Source organism: Phocoena sinus, chromosome 9 (genome assembly GCF_008692025.1).
Source record: "Phocoena sinus isolate mPhoSin1 chromosome 9, mPhoSin1.pri, whole genome shotgun sequence".
NCBI lineage: Eukaryota > Metazoa > Chordata > Mammalia > Artiodactyla > Phocoenidae > Phocoena > Phocoena sinus.
The window spans coordinates 33,057,447-33,077,443 of NC_045771.1; the positions used below are offsets into that span (position 1 = coordinate 33,057,447).

The window sequence follows — 19,997 nt, forward strand, 5'->3', positions numbered from 1 at the left end:
TTGCCTTTGGTTTTTATCTTATCTAAAAAGTGTAAGGATTGTTTAAGGGGGTAGAACTCTAAGGTTATCCTCTATGTAATCTTGGACAAGGTACTTTACTTTTCTGAATCTCCACTATTTCATCTGTCAAGTTGGAACAATGCATCACTCACAGGATGAAGTGAGTTCCTCTATGTGAAGCTTCTCGATGTGGATAAGTGTTAGTTTCGTTTTCCTTCCTGAGGAGCTGGTTATATGGGTCCTTATGAGCTAGATAATTCTTTTCTTTTTTTTTCTTTTTTTTAAAAAATTAATTAATTTATGTATATTTTTGGCTGCGTTGTCTTTGTTGCTACTCACGGGCTTTCTCTAGTTGTGGCGAGCGGGGGCTCCTCTTCGTTGCAGTGCATGGGCCTCTCATTGCGGTGGCTTCTCTTGTTACGGAGCACGGGCTCTAAGCGCGCAGGCTTCAGTAGTTGTGGCACATGGGCTCAGTAGTTGTGGCTCCCGGGCTCTAGAGCACAGGCTCAGTAGTTGTGGCACAAGGGCTTAGTTGCTCCGCAGCATGTGGGATCTTCCCGGACCAGGGCTCGAACCCATGTCCCCTGCATTAGCAGGCGGATTCTTAACCACTGTACCACCAGGTAAGTCCCCAATAATTATTTTCTTTAATGGCTTCTTTTTGCTGTTTTTCCTATTTCCACAGTTTTAGATTTTGTGTTTGCCAGGACCATTGTTAATGCAGTTTAGGCTAAGAGTAAGTAGCAGACCCAGACAAGCAAATAGGTGTGTTCACTGGCTCAGAGCAGATGCTTGTTGTAAACAGCTTTCCCAGGAATTCTCCTCGGACATGAAAAGCCACCATCTTTCATGTAGTCAGCTCTTCTCCCCACCAATCACTCTCCTAGAAGACAAATAGGAATTAAGGAATCTTGTCTGCAAAGGCCAATTCATTGTATGTTAGGTTATTTTATACCACATGATCTTAAAAGACAAATAACTAGGATCCTAACATAAAGGGATCATACTCTAAGTCTAACAGGAAAGATACTACAGGTACAGAGATAGCTATAAAATATAGGAATCTTAAAATAGTGTATTTATATTCTCTCAGTATTCATTGTATTCATGCTACTGACGTCCTATATTTTACTTTATATATGTTATAAATCTGTTATAAACCTCCCGCACTACATTGCTATTATTTTTGTTTAAATAGTCAATTATGTTTTGAAGAGATTTAAATAACACAAAACCCCAAAACCCTTGTGTATTGATCCATGTAGCCTCCACTTCCAGGGCTCTTCATTCCTTTGTAAAGATCTATACTTTCAACTGGTATCATTTTCTTTCTGCCGGAAGTCCTTTAACATTTCTTGTAACGCAGGCTGAATTGTGATGAATTCCTTTGACTTTTATATCTGAAAAAATTCTTATTTCACCTTCATTTTCGAAAGATGTGTGTACTGGATATAGAATATAGGTTGATAGATTTTTATTTCTGTATTTTAAAGATGTTTCTCCACTGACTTCTCACCGCATTGTTTTTAATGAGAAATCCAACGTCATCCTTATCTTTGTTTTACCATATTTAACGTTGTCTTTGGCTGCTTTTAAAATATTCTCTTTATCACTGGTTTTAAGTAATTTGGTTATGATGTGCTTTGGTGTCATTTTCTTCATGTTTCTTGGGTTTGTGGTTCATTGAGATTTTTGTATCTGTAGGTTTATAGTTTTCATCAAATTTGGAATATGTTTGGCCATTATTTCCTCAAATATTATTTCTATTGTCCTCTCTCTTTTCTCTCCTTTGGTCACTTGAAGTTATCCCTTAGCTCACTGAGGCTCTGTTACTTTTTGTTCACTTGAGTCCCATTTTGTATATTTTCTTTTGCTATGCCTTCAAGTCCACTGAGCCCATATTCCAGTGTATTTTTCATTCTAGACAATATTGTTTTCATCTCTAGAAATTTGATCTGGCTCCTTATCAAATCTTCCATGCCTTTAATTAACCTTTTCACTATATGGAGTACAGTTAAAACAATCGTTTTAAAGTCCTTGTCTGCTCTTCTAACATATGAGTCAGTTTCAGGTCTGTTTTACTGATTGATTTTAATCCTCATTATGGGTCACATTTTCCTGCTTCTTTGCATGCCTCATAAGTTTTCAAATTGGATGCCAGACATTGTGAATTTACTTTTACTGTGTTCTTAATGTTTGTTCTGGGATACAGTTAAGCTACTGGAAAACAACTTATCCTTTTGGGTCTTGCTTTTAAGATTCGTTAAATGCAACCAGAGCTGTGCTTAACTGAGGGCTAATTGTATCCCAGTACTGAGGAAAGACTCTGGTGAGTAGTCTGGCCAAGGCTCCGTGAATCATGAGGTCCTCCAGTTTGGCTGAGGGGAACAGGCAGTATCCTAGCCCCATGTCAGCACTGGATACTAGCTTCTCTAATGCTTAGTTTAGGGTGCTCCTCTCTGCAGCACAGGGTAGTTTCCTCACACATGCACTGATCAGTACTCTGTTGAATATTTGCAGAGGCCCCTCTGCAGATCTCCAGAATTTTCTTTTTGTGTAGCTCTCTCCACTCCAGCCCTCTTTCCTGTGAGCTCTAGCTGTCCCGGTGTCCCCAGACTCTCAGCAATGTCACTTCAGTTCAGGGTATCTTTCAGGCTCTGCATCAGTCTCCCCTCCATGTGCTGCGGCCTGGAAACTCTCTGAAGTAGACTGGGATAATTGTAGGGTTCATTTCACTTGTTTTTCAACCCTCGAGTAAAATTGTCCTTTACTGCCTTGTGTTCTTATATCTTGAAAACTGCTGTTTCGTATGTTTTGTCCCTTTTGTTGTTGTTTCAGGTGTGATGGTAAATAGACTCACAGTCCATTAACATGTTCCCAAAATAACTATAATAGGATTTATAATAGGATGACTCTTTTAAGAGAAGTACAAATATTATAAGGATTCAAAAACAAGAGAGAGATGAGTTTGCAGGCTTTTTTGGAGGGAATAGCCCTTGGATCAGGCCTTAAGGTGTGGGTGGAATGTGGACTTGTAGAAAGGGCATACAGGTAGAAACATAGACACAATTCAATAAAGGGATAAGTCTGGGTGAAAGTGAGCCCTACAGAATGGACACTTTTGTGAAAATGTTTCCAGGAATAATTCTATATATTTCATAACTTATCATAGGAAGTATTCAGTGCTATGGAGGAAACACTCTATTCTTACATTTCAAACAACAATCCTTTACAGACTGCTGTCCCAGCACTATGAAATTACGCTGCCTTCTGTTCGGGTTGTTCTTTCATTCATCATGAAGGATTCATTGAGTGCTGGTCAGTCAGTGTTCTAGGTGCATGGGCTACACTAGTGAACAAAACAAAGATCTCTGCCCTTGTGGAGCTTACATCCTAGGGTAGGAGAGTGGGAGGAAAGAGAGACAATAAACAATCATCTGATTATAGACTCTTTCCACACACCTTAATCACTTTCTTTCACTTAACTCCACGAGGTAAATGATTTAACTTGCTGAGTGACTTTGGTACCAGCCTGTTTCTTACAAATATTCATAGGTGCCCTGAGGGGGTGGAAAGAATTGCTTTTAAAGAGTACCTAATAAAAATAAACTGTATACTCATAGGTTTATATTTAGAACTCAAAAATAGCTTTATGTTTTACTGCAGATGAATAGGGCTTTATGAGTGAATAAATAGGCTGTGCTAATTGGCAGGTAGCTATGACTGAAAGAAGAGTGCAATTCCATTCTGTAAACTGTGCTGGTAGAGGAAAACATAAACGAGACGAAAAGACATCCCCCAGAATGGGAGAAAATATGTGCAAATGAAGCAACTGACAAAGGATTCATCTCCAAAATTTACAAGCAGCTCATGCAGCTCAATACCAAAAAAACAAACAACCCAATCCAAAAATGGGCAGAAGACCTAAATAGACATTTCTCCAGAGAAGATATACAGATTGCCAACAAACACATGAAAGGATGCTCAACATCACTAATCATTAGAGAAATGCAAATCAAAACTACAATGAGGTATCACCTCACACCAGTCAGCATGGCCATCATCAAAAAATCTACAAATAATAAATGCTGGAGAGGGTGTGGAGAAAAGGGAACCCTCTTGCACTGTGTGTGGGAATGTAAATTGATACAGCCACTATGGAGAACAGTATGGAGGCTCCTTAAAAAACTAAAAATAGAACTACCATATGACCAAGCAATCCCACTACTGGGCATATACCCTGAGAAAACCATAATTCAAAACAAGTCATGTAGGGCTTCCCTGGTGGCGCAGAGGTTGAGAGTCTGCCTGCCAATGCAGGGGACACGGGTTCATGCCCTGGTCCGCGAAGATCCCACATGCCGCGGAGCGGCTAGGCCCGGGAGCCATGGCCGCTGAGCCTGTGCTCTGCAACGGGAGAGGCCACACAGTGAGAGGCCCGCGCACCACAAAAAAAAAAAAAAAAAAAAAGTCATGTACCCCAATGTTCATTGCAGCTCTATTTACAATAGCCAGGACGTGGAAGCAACCTAAATGTCCATTGACAGATGACATGGAAGCAACCTAAGTGTCCATGAACAGATGAATGGATAAAGACGTGGCAATATATACAATGGAATATTACTCAGCCATAAAAAGAAATGAAATTCTGGTGAGGTGGATGGACATAGAGTCTGTCATACAGAGTGAAGTAAGTCAGAAAGAGAAAAACAAATACCGTATGCTAACACATATATATGGAATCTAAAAAAAATGGTTCTGAAGAACCTAGGGGCAGGACAGGAATAAAGACGCAGATGTAGAGAATGGACTTGAGGACACAGGGAGTGGGAAGGGTAAGCTGGGACGAAGTGAGAGAGTGGCATGGACATATATACACACCAGCAAGAGTAAAATAGCTAGTGGGAAGCAGCCACATAGCACAGGGAGATCAGCTTGGTGTGACCACCTAGAGGGGTGGGATAGGGAGGGTGGGAGGGAGATGCAAGAGGATATAGGGCTATATGTAGGGATATATGTATAGCTGATTGACTTTGTTATAAAGAAGAAATTAACACACCATTGTAAAACAGTTATACTCCAATAAAGATGTTTAAAAAAAAAGAGAGAGAACGTGGAACTCTACATGTAGAAATAAGACTAAGAGGCTAGGGGTCTATGCAAAATCTATTCCATGTTCTGTGTTCTAGTCAGTGTCCCTTGCTCCTTTCCTTTGTGTGTGTGTGTGTGAGAGAGAGAGAGAGAGAGAGAGAGAGAGACAGAATTTCTAAATACCACTATTGTTATTTTCTTTTGAGGTTTATTTTTGCAGGCTCTCTCTCTAGGTTGCCTCCATCAACGACTGTCACATTTGAGCACGCCCTCAGTCAGGTTGTGATTAGAAGTCAGACTTCATGGGCTTCTCTTTGTGGTCTTGTAATTGCCTACATGAGAACAATCACTCAAATCAGTTAGAACAATCATCTTTATCAGCAGGAAACCATTTTTTAATTTAAGTGAACACGTCAGTTTAAACACATTTATTTGAACAGTTATTTCTGTTGGAAAGAAATTATGTGTTATCCCAAGATGTCTTGAATAGAAGAATGGGATGCATGGTTTTAGGACCAGAATGTGTGGAGATAATTAGAAGACATGCCTTGTTCTCTTTATGTTGCTAAATGAAATGATGTGAAAATCAATATTTGGTGACCCATTGGAGGAAAATCTTCAAGTCCCAGCCTGTCAAATATTGTTTAACATACTTGCAGCCTTTTATCCTTCATAGTAAACTAAGAATGAAAAGCTAAAAAAATAAACAAAATAAACTGTGCTGGCTTCTAACTTGAAAGTTGCTAAACATTTAGTAAGGGCAGGCACACAGGGGCATGCTTATTTTTCTGTCTCTTGAAGTAACACAACTAGAAGACAGCAAATCAGGGACTTCCCTGGTGGCCCAGTGGTTAAGACTATGCGCTCCCAGTGCAGGAGGCCGGGGTTCCATCCCTGGTCAGCGAACTAGATCCCACATGCATGACTCAACTAACAGTTTGCATGCCACAACTAAGGAGCCAGCGAGCCACAACTAAGGAGCCCACATGCCACAACTAAGGAGCCCTCCTGCCGCAACTAAGACCCAGTGCAACCAAACAAATAAATAAAACAAATATTTTTTCAAAATCCAGTTAAGAGCTTCTTTGGTGGCACAGTGGTTAAGAATCCGCCTGCAGGGGACACAGGTTCGAGCCCTGGTCTGGGAAGATCCTACATGCCGCGGAGCAACTAAGTCTGTGTGCCACAACTACTGAGCCTGTGCTCTAGAGCCCACATGCCACAACTACCGAAGCCCACGCATCTAGAGCCCGTGCTCCACAACAAGAGAAGCCACCAAAATGAGAAGACCGGGCACCACAACCAAGAGTAGCCTCCGCTCGCCGCAACAAGAGAAAGCCCATGCGCAGCAATGAAGACCCAATGCAGCCAAAAATAAAAATAAATACATTTATTTTTTAAAAATCCAGTTAAAAAAAAAGAAGACAGCAAATCATGCCCATGGCTACCAATAAATTATGCTAAAAGGAGGCACCCACCTTTCATGGGTTATGCCTCCTCCTCTTTGTGACTGAAAATCTCAAGGCCACCATGCCCTTCTGGACATTATCTCTCAGACTGGGATATTCTTGGAGATCTATGAGGGTTTTTTTTTTTTAATTAATTAATTAATTTTATTTTGGGGTGTGTTAGGTCTTCGTTGCTGTGCACGGGCTTCTCATTGCGGTGGCTTCTCTTTGGTGCATTGCACGGCCTCTAGGCACATAGGCTTCAGTAGTTGTGGCACGTAGACTCAGTAATAGTGGCTCGCGGGTTCTAGAGCGCAGGCTCAGTAGTTGTGGCGCACGGGCTTAGTTGATCCGCGGCATGTGGGATCTTCCCGGACCAGGATCGAACCCGTGTCCCCTGCATTGGCAGGCGGATTCTTAACCACTATGCCACCAGGGAAGTCCAAGATCTATGAGTTTTTAAAGAACTTTGGCAAGAACTTTTAAATGAAGTTTTTTCATTTATGTGATAATCATGAAAAGCTGATGTGTGTGCATTTGGGGTGATCTGGACAGTGCCCCCTGTTGTATAATTCCTGGGGGCAGTGTCCACACTGTGCTGATTTGGGCTTCAGGAGAGCTGTTCACAAAGACAGTGATGTGAAGGGGCCTCCAGAGCAGTGCTGTTCTCTGCTTCTGCATCCTGTTGCTACCTTAAAGCCATCGACTGCATGAGGTTTTAGTACTGCATCTGCATTTGATTCATTCATTCTACAAATGATTACTGAGAACCCTCTATGGTGGGCTCCATTTTAGGAGCTGGGGATTCAGGCTTGTTCTCCTTAAGACTGTGGTCAGTTGATGTAACATAATCGAAAAAGAGAGGTTTAACCAAATAGGGGGGTTCTGTTTCTCACATAAAGTGGAGTTCAGAGTCTAGGGCTCATTAAGCTGCTCCAGGAAGTCATCCAAGTCCAGGTTCCTTCTGCAGGTCTGCTGTGTTTCCAGTACAGGGTGCAGCTTTTATTTCCATGACTGCAAGATGGAAGCAGCATTTCCAGGAAACAGGTCCACATTCCAGGGATGAAGAAGGGCAGAGGGCAAAAGGCCAAAGACAGAGAATCAGAAGAACATTTCCTGAAGGCCCACCCAGCTTCTTCTGTTTACCTCTCATCATTTGGCCACCCCTGACTGCAAAGGAAGCTGGGCAAATGTGTATTTTAACAAGGCATATTGCCACCCCCAACATACTTTGAGGTCTGTTAATAAAAAAAGAAGGAAGGGAGGGAAAAAAAGAAGGAAGGAAGGTAGGAAGGAAAGAAGGAAGGAAGAAGAGAAAAGAGGGTAGAAAGGGACAGGAGAAGTAAGAAAGGGGAAGGAAGAAGGCATTTGGGCAGGTAGCCAGGAGTATCTGCCACAGTAGTGAAGAAGATGGGTAAGATGAGATCAGGCAGCTGACACTCTATAGGGGTGACAGATGACAAATTTTCTTTATTATCTTTAGCAACTTAAGTTCTATCACATCCAGATTAATTTCTAGTCACATCCAGATTAACTTGAACACATTCAGGATTTTTTCCAATTTCTCACTACTGTTAAATCTAAGCCCTGGGATTATGGGCTTCACCATTAAATGGGGAGACAGTATCTATTTCCAAGCTTCTATTTGGTCTGTGCTGGCCTTGGCAGTATTGTGCAACTCTCTAATCCTTGTCTTCTGTTGTCAGCATCTACTCCACACTGGCTGAGGTGACTCTAATTTCTAAATGCACAGTCCAAGACTCTTTCTCATTAACAGCTGCAAAGCTTGGAGCTGTAGCAGCCATTTTGTGACCATGAGAAGACCAAACAAACTAATAATAACAACAACAATAACAACAAAAATGCTATATGCTATGAACAGTGGAGCAAAAAAAGAAAAAATAGAAAAGACTGACTCCGTGTTGCCATCATTGAGTGGCTGAACTACCCCTGGAATCACCTACACCTGGACTTCTTAAATAAACAATAAATGTTTTTTAGGTATAAGCCAGGGTTATACAAACTTTTTCAGTAAAGGATCAGATAGTAAATATTTTAGATTTGTGGGCCATTTGGCATTGACAGCAGGAAGAAAACCTGACTCAGCTAATATTTTTTTAACACATTTGCTATTGTCTTACAATCTTCAGATCAGTCTTTGAATGTAAAATTCAAGACTTTATTTGTCCTCGTTTTCAGTTTCCTCTCTCTTTTCCCTTAGGTAATTATAGCTTTGTGTCTTTTGGGGATTTGGGGAAGGAAGGGTGAAGGAATGTGAAGTAATCAATACTTCAAATATATCCCATCACAGAAACGAACAAGATAATGAGAGGCTGTTATAAGTGATATGAATGGAATACGCTCCTTGGTTAGGAAGTAAGTTGGGGGGGGGCAGGGAGGACTACTTTAGATAGGTCATGTGGGAAGGACCTCTCTGAGGAGGTGATACTTGATCTGAGACTTGAAGAAAAGAAAATGCAAGCCACGTGAAGGATGAAGCAGGGGAGGTGGGGGTGAGGGGAGAACCAGGGAAGAGGGAATAGCACGTACAATGGCCCGGAGGTAGAGAGCACTGAATGCATTCCAGGAACAGAAAGGAGGCCAGTGGGGAAGGTCTAGGAGGGGAAGAAGAGAGTGGGACAATGTGAAACTGAGGAGGCAGGCAAGAGCGCTGTTAACCAGGGGGATTGAAGACATTTCAGTGAGGAAGGGAAATGACAAGATATGCGTTATAAAAAGACCACTCCGCTGTGGCCATATAGGAAATGGATTGAAGAGAAATAAGAGTAGAAGCAAAAAACCACAAAGATTGTCTCCACAGTCTAGGTGGTTTGTGTTAGGGTGATGACATTGGGAGTAGAAGTGGACTTAACGAAGATACGTTTTGTTTTTTTTGTACACTTATCACTACCTGGCGTTTTCTTATTTGCTTGCTTAGGGCTTGTCTCTCCCCTAGCAAGTAAGGACTTACTGTTTAACTGACTACTGCATGGCCAAATACCTCAACAGTGTCTGGCACTAAAAGGAGTTGGAGGGAATTTTGTTAAAGGAATGAATTATGATTAAAAAATAATTTAACCCCCCACCCCAAAATAATAATTTAACTCCAATAGTGGAGTTTTGCACATTTTTTTTTCTATAAAATGTGTTGGAACAGTACTCAGATCAGGAAACACTAGATTATAGGGGCCATGAACTCCCTTAAATTGTATGGTATGAAGTATGTGTACGTTGAAGGAGAGCCAAAAGAGAGAAAAAGAAGTATGAGTGTGCAGACACACATGTACTTTTCTGAGAGAGAGATCATAGCTTTCTTCAGATTTTCAAAGGAGTCCTGGACTTCAAAAACAGGAAAGGCTGTACTCTGGCTTGAAGCATTAGTGGGCAATATTCTAATTTATTGCTAAACATTTCCACATCCTAAGGGCCCTTTCCTCACATGCTAACTGAAACGTTTCTTTCCTAGAATAAACTGTTTCCTTCCCCTGAGTAACAGCCAAGTCATGACAAGTCCCGGTGCTCCACGTGGTCAGACAAAGCACATGGTGATCTAATTTCCCTTTTTCAATAGCCTTCGGAACTGCCATTTGTCTGAAATGAGAACAGTGACACCTGCTGGTTTCCCTCAGGAACTGCCACCGTAGCCACTCCTGGTGAAAATTTCAGAAACATCCCAAACATAAGCTCAGAAAACACAAACTGCTTTTTCCCCTTTCGAGCAGAACACGGTTTATTATACACCATGTGTGCCTGGACCTGATGGCCCAAAATGGCGGCAGTAAAGTTTCAGGCAACAGGAAGAGGGAAACAAGAAGGCAGCACGTAGGTTCGGACCCCTAAGGAAGTTCCCTGAAGTTACCCTACAAAAGGTAACACTTTTGCTTACCCACTTAGCCAGGATTTAGTCACATAGCTCTTAGGAAAGCTCGGAAATGTAGTCTTTATCCTGCAAGAGCGGCTGAGCCACTAAAAATTGTTATTAGGGGGCAACTAGCTATTCCTGCCACAGATTATCCCTTCGACCTATGCAAACGCACGCTTCTTACCACAGTATATTCACCCTTCCCCAAGGGAGACACCCCAAATACCCATCCCCTTACTGCAGTGAGCTAAAAGCCCAAGACATCTGGGTCTACAGTTCTCCTTCTCAAGAACAAATGTTATTTTTTCACTGTCCAGCAAACAAAAGATGCTATCTGCTCCAATACACCCATTGTAAAATGGAGGTGCAGGAACAGAATCACAATTCAAAAATGGAACAAAATGGAAATTACATATTGTCATTGAGTATCAAATACCACTCAGTGGGAATCTCAAGGTCTCCCTACGCTGGCCGTAGAATTTGTTCTTTGGTTAGTCCATGGGGCAGCCCCTGATTCTGCTCGTTGGGGAGAACCCCTTGTCCATTCTTCCCAGGGAAGTTCTTCATTTTCCATCATCCTTCCGGGCTACAACTGGAGCTGCACAGCATAGCTTCCAAAGCTCACACACAGCAGCTTGCCTAGAAGGGTACCTGTCTACACCTGTTATCAATGTAATTATTAAAGCTTCCCTTTTTCTCTAAAAAGGACTCCACTTTGGATAATCATCTTCATTCCTGAACTCAGTTGACAAGGAACTGAATTGTGCCAACCACATGAGCTTGGAAGAGGACCCCAAGTTTCCGATGAGATTGCTGCCCCAGACATCACCTTTAGTTTAGGCAGGTGGGACCCAGAACAGAGGACCCAGCTAATCAGTACCTGGACTCCTGACCCATGGAAACCGAGATAATGAACTTGCACTATTTTTAGATGCTAACTTTGTGATAATGAATTACACAGCAATAGAAAACTAATACACCTTCTCAAACAATGGGATTGGGTGGGAAGGCAATACCCTTACTTTTATCTGCCTTCAACCTTGCCTGATTGATGTCATCACTTTGGACCTGCAATCCATAAATTACCAGTGAGAGAATGAATGATCCTGACAATCAGGTTCGGTGGACTTGGGAACATTTTTGGATCGGTAATTAGTGGATGGCAATCCTTGCAAGATTTGATACTGTAAGAAATTTAACTGGGCTTGGCTCTACACGCATCTCAGAAGTGGGAGGAGGGATTAAGTACAGCTGTCTTAATCTTCCTTCTGTCTTCCATCTCAGCTTGTAGAGGAGCTATCTTCAGCCCTAGGGCACAGGTCACCATTCAGAATCTTCCTTGTCATCTTGCCTGTTATTAAAGCCATGCCATTCTACTTCCCGAGGTATTCAGAGACAAGCATTTCTATTTTTTGTCATGGCGCAGCAAGGGTCACCAGCTTTCCAGCCTGCAATATCTGTGCCCTATGGAATCTCCCTAGCCAGTGGATCAATACTCCCTTCCTCTAGGGAGTTATTTCTGATTGTCACAGGATCGGGAGATGTCAGTGGCAGAGGTGATAACTGCACCACAGAGTGTAATATGAACATTGTACTGTATTCAAATGTCAGTAGAAGCCCTGTTGATATACTCTGCCTCTAGCCAATGCCATGTGTTAGGATGCCACTTCTGGTACCAAATTCTGTGTAGGATGAGAAGCAGAAGTGGTTAAAAAAAAAAAAAAAAAAAAGCCTCAAACAGAAAACAGCAGTGGCTTAAACAAGTTCCTTTCTCAACAAGTCCAATTAGGCAGACCAAGACCCGTAAGGCTCTCTCCATGTCAGGGACTCAGACTTCAGAGCATCTGCTTTTCAACATTCTATTGGACTCTTAATTACTGTGTTGTAGGTACTCATTAGACATTAGGAAAAGTAACCATTTGCCAAATATGTTGCAAATATGTTTTTTCCTGTGGGTAGTTTGTCTTTTGACTTTGCTTAGAGCATTTTAAACTTACAGAAAAATCTTAATTTTTATGAAGTCCAATACATTTTTATTTTATGGATTCTGAAGGTTTTCTTAGAAAAGTCTTCTAATACTCTATTATTCTGAAATTATTTAGAAATTGTTACCATGATTTATTCAAGAACTTTCATGATAGTTTACACCAATAAAACTTTGATCCAATTTTAACTTGGTGTTAACTTGTGGGGGAACGGATCCAATTTAACTCTTTTTCCAGCTAGCCACCCTGCTGTCCCAACACCATTTATAGAGTTAATTCATCTTTACCCCCCTTATTTGAGATGCTGCCTTCAAAATCAGGACTGGGTATAAAATTTTATAAAATGTTTTACTGAAAGGATTATGTGTGTTCTCTCCTTTAATATGTTACTGTAGTGGGCTACATTGCTAAATTTGCTAACAAGGAACACGCATTGCATTCCAGTGACAAATCCTACTTGGTCACAATGTAGTATGCTTTATTATTGTATTAAGGAATTTTGTCTTTAACTTTACAGGGAAACAGGGAAATTTCATCAACAGTTTTCTTTTTTGGTTCTTTTTTATTTAAGGTTATGCCAGGCTCATAAAATAGATGTCCATCTATTTGTATAACATTGAAATAATCTGAATATGGAAAGTTTGATAAAATTCACTATACAACAATACTGATCCAATGACTTTAAAAAGAGGTATTAGTAAACTTCTTATTCAACTTATTGTATGGTTATGACCTTTGACATTTTATTACCTTCAAACTGAGTCCTTTCATAAAGTCCCAAATGTGTCAATGTAAGTTGTATAATATTTTAAATGACAAAAAAAAGGATTATGCTGTAATGAACACCTATATACCTACCACCCAGTTTAGGAAACAACTCTTACACACACAACTGAATCCCTCTATACTGTTCCCCAGCCCCACTCCCCTATGTTCCTCCCAACACATATACTATCCTGCTTTAGCTTTTTACTGTATACACTTGCTGTACATAAAACAATACACACACACACACATATATGTAGTTTCAGAGGTTTTCAACTTACACTCAAAACTGTACTTACCTTTTTGCAACTTGCTTTTTTCTCTCAATATTTATAATCTGTTGTATATGATAAGCTCTGGCTAATAAGTTTTTAAAAGCTGTATGCTACCTCATTAACAATCCATGGTATCTGTATTCATTCTTTGTTACTGGATATTTAAACTGGTGTAAGATTTTGCCAATGCAAGTCTCTGTCATTTCCTTTTTCTTTCTCCTTCGTAAAGGGGCCCCAAAGGGGAAAGCGGTGCAAGCAGGATTCTCTTTTCTTTAAATTTTGCCTTTTCCTCATTTCAGATACTTTCAGTGTCCTGAACACTGATCTATATTTTCTTGTGCAGTCTAAAAGAACTAAAGTCTTAGTGTTTACTATACTTAAGAGACCTGTAGCTCCTTGATATTCCTCTTTAGCGTTCTTTTGGGAAACAAGGAGCAAGGCCTCAATTTCAGGTAGAAATCTGGAAGAGATCTGCATCAGTGTTCAGATTCTACTAAGTTAGCAAGTTAGCAGCACAAAACTTGAAGTCAAGGAGGAAGGCAGTGATTTTTGTGGTTTAGTCAAGAAGACTTTAAGGGGTATCTTTTAGTAAGAGAACTCCTTGGATATTTATTTGGTTTAAGAGCTGGGCATTCTACAAATTTCCCGAAGAAATTATCTTCTAAGACATACCAACCAACTTTGTTTCCTTAACAGTCTTCTATTAATCAGATAGCTTTAAGTTCATGTAGTGAAGATGTTATTAGAATGAAAGGCTGGTCTGACATCTGTGACACATGTGCTCTCTAGTCAGTTTGCGACAATGTTAGTTCTCCGATAGTCACACTACAAAAAAAAATGAACATCGAGTTTTTAACACTACATGTTACAACATTAAACTAACTAGTACAATTTTCTTAGATTATACCAAAACTAGAGATAAAAATGGTTTAGTATCTTATTAGTCATACTCCAGTTTTATAAGAACACGCTTAAAATTTTACCCTTTGTGTTGACTTCATTTTGTACTGTGAGATGTATAAAGAAAGAAATAAAGTCAGATTTCGTTTTCAACTGGATAACACTATTTGACCTATGACATACCAGAGAGGGTGATATGCTGTTATCTGTATTTTGATGCTTCGATGAAATACAAGAGGATTTCCTGCCTACCAGTTACATGCATACTTACAAAAAACAAGTGTGAAGTACAGTTTAAACTCGTCCTTTCCAGGAAAACTTCCTTGGCCTGACATCCCTTTAGAAGGATGTCTTACCTTTAACTTACCTTTAAGTTAGGCTTGAAGTGCATCTTGTAAACAACCTTAAAGTATTTTACACACCTTCCTAAATAGGTTCAAGGTGTATGAAGATTCTGATCCCCTCAACCCTTAGGACAGCTGGCGAGCAGACTCATCTGTTTCTCCCAGACTGTCTTAAAATTACCACCATTTTTCCATACAGGTTATGATGTGAAAAAATTAGAAAACACTGCTATAGTACCATGACTACCTTGTAGACTCCTTTAAGAAACAATTTTATATTCTCCTGACTCTACAATGCCTAGAACAGTCCTCTGGACACAGTATGATTAATCTTGAATGACCTGACATTAATTTCTAATACCAATTAGGCCTTAAAAGTTTAACTGGTTATTTTAATTAGTGAATATTTTGCATATTCTCTAATAGCTAGCATTACTAGCCAATCCTACAATAAAGCTTTTGCATAATATGCAGAAAGTGAAATTTGAAGATGCCTATACAAAGAGCCTTGTTAAAAAGTTTTCAGTTTCAGGCCCAAAACACTACAACTTAGGAATAGCATGTACATTGTGATTCTGCTTTTAAATAATCTTCTGTAGAGAAGTGAACAGAAATACACCCTCTTCTTAGGAAATTTAATAACATACATGCATTACCAAACTCCTGTGTTTGGCAAAATATGCCTTTATATTTTATAACCACTAGTTGGCAAAAGCGTAAACTGATGATCAGTATGGAAGATATTTTCAAAGGATCTTGCATTATCCCGAAGTTTCTGGTGTGATTAAAAGTCAAAAATGATTTTAAACACAAAAAGGGCCACCCCAATGCTAGAGAATTATCTGTAATTGTCCTTAATTATTTTCCTAAGAATTTCACTTTCCAAGAACATTTTTTTTTTTCTAAAGGAAGTGTTTTTTTTTTTTTTTTTGGCCGTGCTGAACAGCATGCAGGATCTTAATTCCCAGACCAGGGATCGAACCCATGCCCCCTGCAGTGGAATCTTGGAGTCTTAACCACTGCACCACCAGGGAAGTCCATCCCAGAACATTTGTAATGAATCAGAACTTCCAGGATACCATTTTAATGCTCCTGTCCCCATTTTAGTTCCCAAAATCCCAAATGAGGAAAAACCTCATAAATATCTGTCAAATGTATCACATCAGAACATTTACTTCTATCGTAATTCTTGACTGCAACATCCACAGCAAGCCTGGGCTTCATGGTTCCTGAACTCCTCTCCTCTCTTACTCAGCCAGTCACCCCCTTGATCATACTTGTCATGACAGATAAGTCTAACTCCTCAAATTCTCAATTTTAAGCATATCACTCTAACCCCTACCTCTTACATTTCCAGGTCATTCCTTCTAAACATACCTATAATACATTGATGGTGCCACATTTTCACTATCCCTCCTCTCCTCTCATGTCCGCACTTCCCCGCTTACCTAGCTGAAATTTCCAGGTTATCATTAAAACCCTGCCCCTCTTCATGGGGGCAGTCAGACTCACTTGGTAAAACCACAACCTTGGTTAAATCGAATTCACCTACTCTGTGCCTGCACTCATGCAGTGTTACATGGCTGAAGAAAAACATTCAGTCAAACTTAGTGGTCTCATTAGATTATCACTAACTTTGAGTAGTCCTTCATTTTGCCTGGCTATCAAAGTATGTTTTCCAGGTCTGTTTGCTCTCCCATTCTTCTGGTCCAGAGCACTCCTCTACCTCCTATCTCCAGTATCTAACTGCTACATGGTATTTCCCCCTTGAAAACCAAGTTCCCAGGCTTCCCCAACCCTGAATCTTCCCCAATTTCTCAACCCCCAAATGTCCTTGACATCCTTCACATTCCACAACCAATCCTGGCAAATACACTTGCTTTTATCTTTAACATATATCCAGATATCACTACCTCTACAGCCTACAGCTACCACCACAGGCCAAGCCAGCTTTCTCTCTCCACCGGATTCCTGCAGCAGCCTCCTAATTTTGTTCTAATTTTGCCTTTATCTCCACACTTTGGCCTATTCAACACAGTAGACATTATGACTCCTATTAAAAAGACATCCCTGAGATTTAGGATACTTTGTGTTTCTAATCTTCTTCCACTTTAATAAAATGCTATTCTTAGACTATAGAAGACGAAGTCTATAGCACAACCATTATTTCAGACTGTACTCTAAATTATTTTGATAAATATGACCTTTTACATGCACATCACCTTAAAAACAATTACATAAGAGAACAAACGTATGGACACCAAGTTGGGGGGGTGGGATGAATTGGGAGATTGTGACTGACATATATACACTAATATGTATAAAATAGATAACTAATAAGAACCTGCTGTATAAAAAATAATAAAATTAATAATAAAATAAAAACAATTACATATATTTTTACAACAGCATTCTAGGTCATAAAACAGAGCCAAAGTAATTGACCTTCAGGGGATATAATCCCATGATAGCCCAGTTGACACGATTAAGCTAATCAATTAAAGATTCACCTAGTTTTTGGTTAGAATCATCAGACCTTTGAAAATGTGTTTTAAAAAAGAGAATAATTAACACTGCTAATTCATTTTCTTCCAGAATCTCAATATGACAAAACTTGCATTTTAAAACTAGAAAAAATGATTTAACCAAAAATGTCATAATTTCATATTATATTCTCAATGCTTTCAAAGCCCAACTGTGATTTTTAAAAAGATATTAAACAACATGCTTTCATTGAGAGAATTTTCAAAATCTATACAATTCAAGCTAATGAAATATTTTATTGTACAAAATAAAAGTGGTGTTTTTTAAAAAAACATTTCCAGGCCCAGACATCCACAGGAGTATGTGAGGAAAGGATTCCACTGGAGTATAATAAGCAATACTCAACTGAATGAAACCACAAATTCACCCTCCCTATAGTAAATACTAACATTCACCACAGGCTTGAAATTCCTGTACCATCAGTAAATGTATTTTTTAAAATATTACAAACATGCTTATGATGCATAGGAAGATGGAAAAATTTAGACTTAACTGCACACCACATGTACTCCCAACTTTTCTAATTTACAACCAGTTAAGGATCACAAATATCCAAAGAAAGTATTTTAAAATAATATATATGATTCACTGGTAAGTGATTTTTATACTCAAATAAATAGTATAAAATGAAATGCTCTCATTTCATTTTAATGTCACATTGAATTTTAGTACTTTTCAATCCAAGAAAAAAATAAACTGAGACATGGTCATGAGTTCAGGATTATATATATTACAATTTGCCTTGTTATAATACATTTGTGGCTTTATGATAAAAATAACTCAGGGACATATGGAATCCAAGCTAATTTGCATAACTGTCACAAGAAAAAAGCATTAAATGCATTTCTGAAATAAGTATTTTCATTTAATTCAGAATCTCAAAACAGCATTAGACCTTGGTCTTTTTTAAAAAAAGTTTAGTTAAACACTAAGCTAGCTAAATAACCTTCTTGAAAGGTTTAAACACAATTGATATAGAAAATGCTTTCCCTCTAATCTCAATCTTACATAAATGAAAGAGGTAAGGGGGAAAAGGTAGACAATTTCTTTAGCAGCATATATGGCTAAATCCATCAACCACCTTAAACTAGAATGTCCATTATTGACCCCATTAAAAAGAACTGGGCATATATCAAAAGTTACCCACTTCATAAACCAAAAGACAATAATTTTAGGGTTACGGTAAGTAAAATACTTTTGAAACACTTCAAAAAACTTCTGACATTAAACTAGAGGAATCATGTCTTCATTGTAAGAAAGAAAGGCATAAAAGAAAGTAAAAGACATTTAAACTAAACTGATTTTCAATCTTCTTTGAACAAAAGAAATAAAAAATAATGGTTGATTAGCTAAGCTCTGTGCTCTAACCAAACTAATTAATTACAGTGATTTTAAATGGCAACAGCCCATCTGACTGGGTAGCTTGACAGTTCTGAATACTTTTGCAATGATTTTTTTTAAAACGCAAAGACACTAAAATGATCCGGTCATGCAATGTTCATCTTATGCATTCTGCATCTCTTTGCCAATCTTGTAGCTAAGGATCTTGTTCCAATCAATCTTAGTGCGTGTAACTGGCAACTGTCGACGTAAGGCTTTGAAAGTAGTGTCCGACATTGTCTGATAATTCTCACTGATGGCAGTCTATGAAAAACAGTAGTTAAAAGTTTAAAGAAATAAAAGGAACAGAACAATGTATAAAACACACAGATGTTTTAGGAAACATCTTTATTTAAGCAGTCTGTTTCACTGTTTTTAAAAAGCCAAATAAAAACCCCAATATGGTTTTAAAAGCTATTTATAAAAGCAGCTAAAAGAAAAAGCTTATAATCATTTTGAATAATTAAATTTAATAAAATGAAATTATAAATTATATTTACTATCTGTGTGTCCTCATTTTGGATCTATTTTACTATTTCTCTCAGAACAATTTCACAAGTTACTGTTTGCAAGGAGTGGAAACGTGTCCAATACACAAATTAAATGCTTAAATTCAAGAGTGCAATTTAGAAGCAGGTAAAGAACGTAAAAGAGTACAAAATGAAATATGATCTAAGGAGACCACATATAATCCAAATGCTTTGGGAAATTGCTCCTAAAGTAGAATTTCCAATCAGAAACAAAATAACCATTTAAAATCTTGGCCTATTTTGACCAATACTCAGAAATTACAGTTAGCTAAAACTGAGTTTTAGCTACATTTTCACAAGTTTGCCCTTGAACTAAAACAAACAAAACACACACAAAAAAGACTATAACTTATTATAGTGAAACAATGAAAAAATTCAGTCTTATGACTGAAATTAAAATTTCAGTGCCATTATTTACAAGCAAATATAGATTATACAATATTTTTGAAAATCATACCTGGTATTCATTTTCTGCAGCCTCTACAATCTTTATAAATTCTTTTGCTGTTTGCACCTCATTCTGAATGAAAAACAAAATCAAAAGTAAATAAAATAGTAATTTAAAACTACACCACTATTACTTTTAAATAGGTATGTCAATAGATGTATGGTTAATGATTTCTTATAATTTAATAAATAACACAGATGGATATTATGACAAAGGGAAAATATTGTAAGATCAATTATTCTAAATTCAAGGGGAACTAGGCAAAAATGTTTTAAAAGTCTACAGAATGAGCATGGCTTTAGTATTTCACTGGTTAAGGAAAGTGAAATCTTAATAGTATATGTTGATGAAAAATTCAATTATAACACTTAACAGCATTTCAAAAATCTTTACGGGTAAGATGTTAGTCACAGATTTCTAGTTAA

The 19,997-nt window shown here is 38.6% G+C and overlaps 1 protein-coding gene across 1 annotated transcript in view; it reads right to left on the reverse strand.

Annotated features, from left to right (window-relative positions):
- Positions 1-17,430: 17,430 nt before the first annotated feature.
- CAPZA2 (capping actin protein of muscle Z-line subunit alpha 2) overlaps positions 17,431-19,997 on the reverse strand; it is a 58,153-nt gene continuing 55,586 nt past the window's right edge. The window contains exons 9-10 of the mRNA XM_032643130.1: positions 19,582-19,644; positions 17,431-18,858 (exon numbers count right to left, since the gene is read on the reverse strand). Of these exons, the coding sequence (XP_032499021.1) occupies positions 18,718-18,858; positions 19,582-19,644 (204 nt within the window). The 3' untranslated portion in view covers positions 17,431-18,717. The remainder of the gene's footprint in view (positions 18,859-19,581; positions 19,645-19,997) is intronic.